This window comes from Gobius niger (assembly GCF_951799975.1).
Source record: "Gobius niger genome assembly, chromosome: 12".
Classification (NCBI taxonomy): Eukaryota; Metazoa; Chordata; class Actinopteri; order Gobiiformes; family Gobiidae; genus Gobius; species Gobius niger.
This window is the reverse complement of record NC_136863.1, coordinates 29,723,935-29,735,046: the sequence shown is the minus strand read 5'-3', so window position 1 is coordinate 29,735,046 and position 11,112 is coordinate 29,723,935. Positions and strand designations below refer to the sequence as shown.

At 41.7% G+C, this 11,112-nt stretch overlaps 1 protein-coding gene across 1 annotated transcript; it reads right to left on the bottom strand.

The window, feature by feature from the left end:
* Window positions 1-1,498: 1,498 nt before the first annotated feature.
* LOC306971346 (uncharacterized protein) lies at window positions 1,499-10,812 on the bottom strand (the record flags this gene model as incomplete). The annotated part of the gene is made up of 3 exons (XM_079567586.1): window positions 10,270-10,812; window positions 3,223-3,307; window positions 1,499-1,536 (listed from the first exon to the last, which is right to left on the bottom strand). The coding sequence occupies exons 1-3, from the start codon at window positions 10,672-10,674 to the stop codon at window positions 1,499-1,501; spliced, it is 528 nt and encodes a 175-aa protein (XP_079423712.1). The 5' UTR covers window positions 10,675-10,812.
* Window positions 10,813-11,112: the final 300 nt, after the last annotated feature.

The window sequence follows — 11,112 nt, the reverse complement described above, 5'->3', positions numbered from 1 at the left end:
GTTTGTACACACTCGTCCTGTTGCGTGTGGGTAAATACTGTACGTACGTCTAATAAAAAATACCACTTTATTGTTGCTGTATAAGCAGTTCTCTTGCATTACGGATATTGTTAGCACAGACAGAGTCACTTACGATAATTGCTCATGATGTAATGTATACTGCATAATAAAAAGATACATTAAATGTATATACAAAATGGTTGCATGGAACATAATCAGCCCCATTTTGTCATTTAAACCACTACCCCCATGGGATACTTTTAGGAAATAAAAACAGATGAGAACTACTTATGATATGTAACCGTGGGATTTAGGGCGAGTATAGTATGTGGCCAAAACGCTTTCCACACAAAGAAAGAAAATAACTGTTGCGTCCTCTTGGGAAACATTTGGCGCACAAGGAGAAAATGCATTAATAAATGTGACTTTTACGAGGTATTTTGCCAAAGACAGTACAAACCGTTTCCAAACTCATTTTTACTGTTTTTGGAAAACATGTAAAAAGACATTGTTTTTCTCTTATTGCCAATGTAACCATACACAATGACTTGTGGCTAACGAAATGTCAAATGTAGAAATGTAAAAACCTCTTACCCAAACCTACTAAAAGCTTCTTGAAGGCCTCATTTGAAAGCTAGGACCTACAAAACTGATCCAAATTATTTTTGTCATGTTATCTCTGCATTTATGTCACTTTTTTGTGTCATTTTTGATACATTTCTGTCACTTTATCGTTGTGTTTGTGTTGCTTTTTTTATCATTGTGTTACTGCTGCTATTCCATCACGTTTTTGTCACATTTTTTGTCACGATTTAGTTACTTTTTTGCTGTTTTCATTGCTTTTTTGTCACCATTTTGTTGCTTTTTGGTCTTTTTGTTTACAGCCCATAGACCAGTGCAATGCCTCATTTGAAAGACAAAACCTTGTAATTTCTGAAAATATATGCAACATCTGTGTGAGTAAAAAAACTACTTACAGGTGGCGGATGACACTGGTTAACAAAATGGATAGAAAAGGGCAAGGAGAGGCTAAAAACACAGGCTAAGGAAAAGAAAGGCATTAGCGACCCATGTGTTACAACCAAACAATATGTCAGCTGGTTATGAGCAGCAGCCTCATGACTTAAAGGATCTGTATCACGCTATGTGAGCCATTCCACAGTAAAGTATAGGCATTTATATTGTCTGCTCCATAGTACAGCGACGTGTCAGGTGAGCTAAACCCCCGACAGGCTGTGGGCGGGGCCATCCCTTTGCAGAGTTGCCGATATCGATTTTGAACAAGGTGTGAGGAGCCTCTCAGAATAAAGATGGGCGGAGCCAATAACAAGGTTGACTCTTCCCAACTAGATTGGTTGGTATGCATGAAGCCTGCTGCTAAAAGATCAATAGTTGCTGACAAAGCTGCTTGAGCTCTTTTTTTTTTTCTGATTTTAAGTTCAGTATACTTATTCTACTGGCAGATCGATGTAACAAGTCAAAATCACTCATATTATGGTCAGAACTTCTCAATGTAGAATGTTTGCATGGGAAATGCTAAAACAACCAAGGACAGAGGATTGGATTAAAAACATGTTTGTACAATGGTTGGTGAATATTGTTCTCTGCATTTGACCAATCATGCTTGATCTGGTAGAAAATCATAAAACAGACCTCAAGACATGGAAAGAACATGCACAACTCTAAATCTCCTTAATTGTGAGGAAAAAGAGCTCATCTGAAGGTTGAATACTTTGTTGACATGACCTCTGTCTGTCTGGCTATAGGTGGGGGGGGTACGGTAAAGTTGTTCTTCCAAATTAATGTTTTGCCCATCACCACGGTAACCTCCAGCAGAGAAGCCCCGCCCCTGGCCATAAGCGCACGCACACACAGGAGCAGACGTGGCCTTTATGACTGTTTACTCAGGCTTAAGCCTTAACTCGTCATGATGAAAAGCAAGAAAACTTTAACCATAACTTGAGGATACTGTGTAAGCCCATCATTTTCCACACTTAAAGTATTAGACATAGATTATATTCTTCAGTTTTTAAAGGGACAGCGTTTTGCTTAAATCAACTTAAAACAACACAAATTTAAAAAAAACCCATAAGATTCTAAGCACGTTACCTAATGATGAATAAAATTTTATCTTTTTAATGTTTTTGAATTTGAATTGAATTTGAAACACTTTCTCTAATAGATTTTGGATTGTCTTAAGTATTTTAACAATGAGACTGTACAACTTTTACTTGTATTGGAGTAATAATATTGACTAAAAGTACTTCTACTCCACTGGATTTAACCTATCAAAAGCCCATGAAAGCTGACCTTTATTGGGACCTTTTTTGTACTGCTGATTCTTTGGACCCAGTGCACCTCGTCTTCACCAATCACAAAAACCTCTCAAAACAACAAAGTAGAAGAGCAAGTACATATTCAGTGTTTGTGTACGTCTGCAGCAACATACCTTGTGTTTTTCCAATGACAGAGTCGTTACTGAGTATTGGAAATGTAAAACTTGTTGCTGTTAACTGTTCAACCCATCCACCCACAGGACGCATCAGCACAAGCATTCCAAGAAGGATTTCTTTGAGATCGAACATTCAGATATCCACAATGAAATGTTTTGTATGCTTAAATTAGAGAATTAAACATGTTATCCATGCACTACAAAAAGGGAATATCAAGCATTGGCTTAAATGACTTGAATTGAGGAAATATATCTTGTTTAGAGAGGGTTTTAACTCATGTAGACCTTTTCCCTGATCTGACCAAGATTATTTTGCTAGTTTGATGAAATTTCAGACTGGTTCTATGGTAAATCTCACTTGAAATAAGAAAGTAACACTGCCAATGGGACAAGACCATCTTTCTTACCCCATTGGCAGAGAAACGTACTTGAAATGAAGGCGAAATGTATTGAAACAAGTCAGAAACATCTCAGAACAAGTGAAATAATCTAGGTCAAATGCCCGACTAAATCTTAACGAGTTAAAACAACAAAAATGTGGATTATTATGCTCAAATTGAGATGTCTAAACTAATCTAGTAAATTACTTTTTGCAGTGTGGTTATAAAATGTGGAAAATTGATGCAAATGTGCCCAGAAGTACTTTAAAAGCCATCGGCACAATCTGCTCCCTTATTGTAGAGGTCAAGAATGTTCCAGTTGACCATAGCGCGTGTGTCGGACAGAAGGAAGCGAGGGATGAGTGGAGGAAGAGAGGAGCACTTCCGTACCTGATAACTCTCCATCCTCCGGCTCCCTGCAGTCTGACCGGGCCCACCACGTTTCCTGGAGGTCTGGATCCTGGAACGCTGGGTCCTGGCACGGGACAGGGGGCAGAGGTGCAGAGGGGAGAGGCAAACAAAAGGCTGTGGTCAGTCACTGGAAGGTCATTGCACAATAACAAGCACATTAATCCAATATCCACGGTGGAAGGCCCATTAAGATATGAATGGTTCCAAAGGCAATGCATGTGTGCAAGCTCTCGTCGCACAGGAGTTTTCCATGATCAAAAACTGTACCGTGTTGTTTTAGCAGAGGACAGTTCGCCTCTCACCTTTGGAGGCTTCATCAGCAACTCAGGATCTCTTCGCAGTAGAGTCAACTCAAAAAATACTTTACAGCCAGTTGCTTTATCTTTTTAAGTTGAGTTAACTTTTTCTGTGCACAGGTGAGGTATTTTTCTTGCTCCTCATCAATGGGTTTAAGCAGGTGAGCAGCATAACTGTTAGTAGTTATCAATACAGGAACGATACCAATAATTCCAGCCCAAGTGTCACCTGGTATCAGATCGAATCCATGTCGCCCATCCCTAGTTGACAAGTTTGCTCCATGTATGTCCTGTACATTGCTTACATCATTTTGAAGTTATGTAAAGTCATAAGACAGCGTCAATAGCCCCAATGAAAGATTCCAGAAATGGTTCAACCAAGCCCTGTATTTGCACAACAACAATCTTTGACCAGACTGTAGACCTACCTAGGTGCTGCTCCTGTGCCACAAAACTGGACTTATCGCAGCGCATTCCATTCTCCGACACATTCCTAGATAAAGCTTTGGATACGGTGTTCTATTATTGTTCATATTTGACATTTAAAGTACTTGATAAAAGCAGCACACGCAGTCCCAGTTAGGCTTTAGTTGATCCACAAGTATTGTTTGTTTGTAAAAAGCAAATATGTACATACTGGAGTCCTTTCACGGTCGCACACAGGTTATTCCTCACCGTGGTTGTGTGTGCTAGAGAGAAGTACAGTTGGAGAAGTGGTCAGAAGCAAGAAAAGACAGCACCTTATCACCAGCGACCATAATAGAATGTTTATGGACTGCACTGAAATCCTACATTTATATTGTTTGAATATGGAGGGTGTACCATACAATACAATACCATACAATACCACATTAAATAATACATTAAAGGGACCATAGGGAGTTTAAAAATGTTAAAACTAAGTATTTTCCTCCCCCTACATCCTGCACTGTCACTCAGAAAGGTGTCACTTCGGGTCCGAATTGCCGTCATGCATGAGCTTAATGTAGAAGGTGCAGTTACAAATATGGCCTGAGGTGGCAGCAGTAAGTATAAAATGGCGAACTTGCATCCAGCCCCTTTAAAGGAGACGTGCAAAATTGACTGTTTTCAGATTTGAACCATGTTACAATGTTGTTCCCTCAAACAGTGATTTCACTTTCATGTAATTTCCTATAAGCCGCTACTTTTTTCACACGCTTTGAACTCTGCGGCTTAAACAACAACGCGGCTGGTTTATAGATTTTTTAGTCATACAGAATATTGTGATGTATTATCAATAACACATCAATATGCATCTGGGTCTAAAAACACTCGGCTATTTCTTTATTTTTTTTTAATAAAGTGATAGGTAATACCCAGGTATAAAGTCATGGGTATATAAGATATAAAGTGCATATTTACATAAGTGAGGATGACGCAGGACACAATAGAAGAGACAAATGGGGTACATATGGGGATGGAGGGTTGTGTGATTGGATGAATAAGTAAAACAGAGCTAAATGAAAGGGGTATGATCATGTGTGATCATATGTCGTCATTACATTGACATTCCAAGCTCCCCCTTTCCCCTCTTTCTCTTTCCTACTTGTCTATCTGTTTTCTTTCCCTCTCCCCCTCTCCCACCCTCTCTAACCCCTGCCAGAGACCTGGAGGGCTCGAGGCACCTCCCCAAGGCCAAAACCAGACCAGGGACAATCAGCCACACGGGGCCTTCAACCCCAGCCCTAGCGCTAGTTTGGTTCCCTTTCCCATGTTTTGTCCTAGATTGGTGTGGGGTGCATTAAAATAAGCATGATGCTTACCCAATACTTTTTTCCCCTTTGTTTTGTTTTTTGTACGTCTGTTCTTATGTAGTGTATTAAAAAGAGTGTGAAGGTGGGTGAGTTAGTGGATGCCCCTGGTGGTAGACCCAGGGCAGCGGGCACTCGGCTATGTATAATGAAAGAACTTCCAATGTGAGAAAGGCATAATAACAGCTTCAAATCTTTTATGTTCTGAACACTTTTTTTTATAAAAGTAATGTACCTTTAGGCCACCGTTCTCTTTGAATATTTGACCATGCATGAAGAGAAAAGTCCTGTTTGTAAAAAAGTGGACACCTGCGGCTCATAGAAAAGTGCAGCCTAATTATAAAGTAATTGTATTTGTAAATTACATGTGACAGAGTGAAAGCTTTAGGGAGGTTGTTTTCCTGCCTTGTCACCTGCATTGTCCCATGTTCATGTCATCACTGGAGTCATTTATAAATATCTAAGAACAAATGTGTTATTGGCAAGTGTAAGGTTCAGTCATGGAACATGGTCTGTGTAGGAACTTAACGACTAACCAACTAAAACCAAACTGAAGCTGCTTGTGAAACACCTTCAAAACAAGGACAAAAACAAGCTACGCATTTCTACAAATAAATTATGTTTAAATATGTGGTTCTACTTTTTCCAACCAACGTACCTGTGTCCTCGCTCCATTTTCTGGTAAGGGCTAAGAACCACTCGGATGACTACATACTTTGGAAACCCTTTCTGGATTTTGTTGTGTAATAAACAGAACCCGGAAGTAAGTCCATTACGCCCCTCTCTAGCAGGTCTGCTCTCAAACTGCATTCTTATGATTTGATGCTTGCATACCGACAAAAATGGTGGCCAGTGTTTTGTTTTGATCGTGTTTAATTCCTCTTGCTGCCTGTGGAGGGAGCTATATGTACACATAAATGCTTGTATGCTACAAATGTGCACGACACGTCCACTTTAAAAAGATTCCAATCCCTACACAGACACAATTTCTTCTTCCCTGACATTTAACCTTGACACGTACAGTATCTCTCGCTCACTGACCCCACGTTATGAAATGGCCAGGTTCAGATAAGCTCCTATACAGTGCAAGAGCCTTTGTTCGAGGGGGTGTTCACGGCTCCTCCAATCAGGGTGGCTGCAGTTCAGATAGAGCTACTGATTCTTAGAGTGGGCCGCGGTCTTACGTAACCCACTCCTCAGTGTGAGGATGGGGACAGTCGGAGTGGGATTAGCCCCTTCAAATCAAAGACACGTACGTTCAACACGGATCAACACGGACGACGTGTCCATAACGTCATGTGCCCAGGACGGACCACGGGCCACGGGCGGTGTGATGGTGTGTGGTTACGCAGTGTTTAAAAGAAGCAACTCTTCACTGAACTCGCAAACTGTTGTTGAGTCCATGGACAAGAGAATTGGCCCGGGTTCGGTTGAACAATATTTCTCTAGACAGGTCGCTCAAATGCAAGGGGACAAATGTGAAGTCCATCCTCCTCTCTGCTCATTATCATTCTGCTGCAGTCCCCCTCGTGATCACTTTATCGATCTGTCATGCAGGGACAGGGACAGCGCTTACCCTGACCATGTCACCGTCTTCCCGGAACCGACGGAAATGTCCCGAAAACACTATGACACTTTGGGGCGTGACATTATCCACTCCCTCACTGGACGCTGTGGCAAGTCTTCTTCAAAGGTTATAAGCCAGTGGTGTCCAAAGTGCGGCCTGGGGGCGAAATGCGGCCCTCAGACCAATTTATGGTGGCCCTCGGCCTCTTGCTGTATCGGTACACATCACCAGAGATGGACCTTTTTATTTGAAATGTAATAATTCTGTACAATTCAAACCTAACAACTAACATTTTATTGTGAGACAGAGCTGGCATGAAGGTTTTAAGCTTAAATAGAGGTATGGGGCACAATTTAAACCTCTGCTAGTCGAAGGTTTTGCGGCACTAACTACTGATCTATACAGCCCTTCACCCCGTGTACGCTTCAATATGCAGCCCCCCTATGAAAAAAGTTTGGACACCCCTGTTATAAGCCATTAAACGTCTTTGTTAAAGCGTCTACACTCTTCCCACATTTTGTTATGTTTCTCATCAATCCATCCATGCACAATACCCCATAATGACAAAGTGAAAAAGTATTGACTCTTTGCTATGACACTCAAACTGAGCTCAGGTGCATCTTTCTTCCACTGGTCGTCCTTTAGATGTTTCTACAACTTGCTGGAGTCCAACTGTGCTAAATTAAATGGATTGGACTGGATTTGGAAAGACACACACCTCTCTATGAGGTCCCACAGCCGACAGAGCAGAGAAACTAAGCCCTGAAGTCAAAGGAACTGTCTGTAGCCCCCGAGACAGGTTAGAATCGAGGCACAGATCGAGGGCTCCGAAGACATTCGGAACCACCAGGACTCTTCCGAGAGATGGCCGCCCGTCCGAACTGAGCAATCAGGGGAGAAGGGCCTTGGTCAGGTAGGTGACCAAGAACCCCATGGTCTTTCTGACAGAGCACCAGTTATTCTGATGAAATGGAAGAACCTTAAAGACGGACAAACATCTTTACTATAAAGACCTGGTTGGCCGATTCGTATCTATCTAAGCTCTTTTTTTTTTTTTTTTTTTTCCCCACAGTGGCCTAAGGGTAGACTGACAAAAGTCTGGCTGCCAGTCTCATAATTCACAACATTATAGGAAAGGTTGAACCCAAACCCAAACCCACTTCTTGAAACTCAATTTTTGGGTTTGCAAACATCGACTGCAAGAGCGAGGAAGGGTTTGAGTTAGGAGTGATCCAGACTTCTTCCTAACATCCTTAATACATTATGAACGGCCCAAAAGGAGAACAAAATCAAAAGGAATATTTAGGCTACTTACTTATATTATTTATCTTTATTCACCAAGATGTTTTTAAGCCAAGTGAAACTGAACTGAAATGGTCAACGTTACAAGGTCACACTAAAAGTCTCGCCCGGCCAAAGCTGAAATCCAGCCGTGTTTGGCACATCCTCTAAGTGCAATGCCGAGCCTTATCCTCCACATGTGGAACAGGAGAAACCAGGAGCTCCTTTCACTGACACTCAATCTATCCCTGAACACAACACGTCTGCTCCAGGTGCGGGCTACTGCGTCAGAGAAACGGAGAGGCTCATGGTCATAACATCAAGAGCCGATAGTTCATTCACTGACAACTGATGACCCAACGATAATGTGCTGTGAAATATTGATGCGACGTGGCCCTCTACTGGTTGTGTTGGGTATTACAAGAGGTTTAGCTGATACCATGAACCACCTCGGGCCTTGAGAACCTCAGGGTGGGGGTCTTTTGGTGGTTTCTAGAGCCAGTGGATTGGACTGTCAATGGTCACGACTAAACACGGTGAAGCTGCGTCTCAGTTTCACGCAGCAAAAGTGGGAACAGCCTCAGTGAGGACGTGAGACAGGCCTCAACTGTGACTATGTTTAAGTCCAGACTGAAAGCACACTTATTTACTGCTGTTGATTGTATTTTATCTAATTCTAATACATATATTGTATCGATCTGATGTGTTTTATTGCTTTTTATGGTTTTTTTATTGTGTTTGTGTGTTTGGTGTTGCTGTGAGGCACACTGAGTTGCCTTAAACATGAAATGTGCAGTACAAATAAACTTGCTTTGACTTCTATTACAGCTGCTAAAGTCCGGCTACTAAACCAAGAAATGTAAGTCAAATGTACACATGTACACAAATGTGTCAGTCTACCCCAGGGCAGCTGTGGCTACAATAGTAGCTTACCACCACCGAGTATGGAGTGAACGAATAGTGCAATGTAAAGCGTCTTTGAGTGTCCAGAAAAGCGCTATATAAAACCAATGCATTATTATTATTATTAAAAAGGTTTCACAGAATTGAGTCTCCAACCCCTTTCCAAGTAGCCCCCAAAGACTTTCTTCACTTCCAATGCTCGATGAGTCAATTTTAGTAATTCAACACAATCTGCAAAAAAGTTAAAAAGTTGTGAAAAAGTTATTTTCTTGAACTACTAAAACCATTTCAATGTAATTTTTTTTGTCACATAAAAGAACCTCACCTTGTATAAAGTTTGCAGACCTCTGCTCTATAGGTTTATATAGGAACTTGTAACTCCAAAGTTTCGACCGATGTGTGTTTTTCTTAGGCCGATGTCGATATGCACCGCTGATATTACTGGCTAAACATGCTGAACTGTGACAGCAGGGGGCGCTGTATATTCAAGTTTATTTGGTACTTCAGAGGGATCTTGTTTGAAAGACAAAAATCATTAGATTCCAAAACATAAGAGTCTCGGTCTCTTATGATTCTAAAATTATACGCAAAGTCACCAAATATATAGACGAGGTGCACAAACGTGTGACCGGTTTTCACTGTGATGTTTCTCCGCTGAGGCCTAGGAAGTTGTGGGAGAACTCATTTTAAAGCTCTGATGGAACTCTGTCCAGTGAAACAGGGAGTTTCACTTTCGATTCCTTTTTATCGGTTTCGGATATCGGCCGATATTGAAAATACTATAATGTCGGCGCCGATATATCACCATTGCAGTGGTTTCTATGATGCTTCAGGCTCAATTGTTTTTTAGAGTTTCTGGCAGGATTTCACCAGAAAGAGTTGTAGAGGCCGCTGTGATGGAAAGTAAAGGTCTCACGGTAATCACTCCTTCAGCCATTGGATCACAAATATCTTTATTTCTTTTTTACAAATAAAAGGTTTCATAATGCACCTTTAAAGCCCTATTTCTGATTTGTTTTTTGTTTGCAAATGTTAGTTGTTGCTCAAATTAATTCCTAACACATTTCTATCATCCCAAATTATCACAGGGACAGGTTTATATGCACGTTTCACAACTTCCAGGGAGCTGTCGTGGTAATGTCAACGACAAAATCAAGTACAAGGCCTTTAATAGTCCCTGACTATCCAAACCACTGCCCTTACTCACCTCTGCAAATGTTACAATGGACGGTCTGGGAATCTGCGGGAATCTCGGCTCCACCTCAGGACAGTCCGACTCTTCCTCCTCAGAGGCCACGGAGATGCTGAGAGAGACCGAGGACTCCAAACACATTTCCTCCTCGGGATCGGAAAGGCGGCCATTTTGACCCTCCACGCTCCCATTGTTGTTGTCGGGGCGGTCCGAGACGTAGCTGACTGTTCGTTTGTGGGGCTGCTCCGCCGGTGTGGAGGCCCGTTTGGGTTGGGACACTATGGGATCGGGCGGTGTCGTTGTTGGCGGGACATTGCTGGCTTTCTGTATCGGATCGTCGGTGTCGTGCGGTGTTTCGGCGTCGACGTCCGCTGCGGTGTCAAAGCAGCTGCCCAGCGATGCACAGGGCAGGCCGTGCATGCCGGCGGAGAGGTTCGGGTCAAAAACGGGTCAGCAAGGGTGGCTACATCCCACGGCCATGTGGCGGACCATTTTAATTATGATGTGAATTGGATTGGGTTGCAAAAACTAAAATGAAGCAATTTAGTATAAAACTTGTTCCACTTAAAACGACTATCACATTTAACCTATTGGCAAAGGTGGGTAGTACTTTATCACCCGGTACTATGTATGTTTAATTGGTCATATTATGTCATTACAATAACTTGAGTAGTTCTTTGTTTCACTACTCTGCATTTACTTAAAGCCACACCGCGTAACATTTCACCAAATTAATAAAATATAATACAAGCATTTATCTTATTACTAACTACTACTAACTATTACTTTATTACTAGATAATTAAAATAGCTGAAGAAAGACCAAACAAATGCGTGTTTGTTGAGCGGCTCAGCTCTC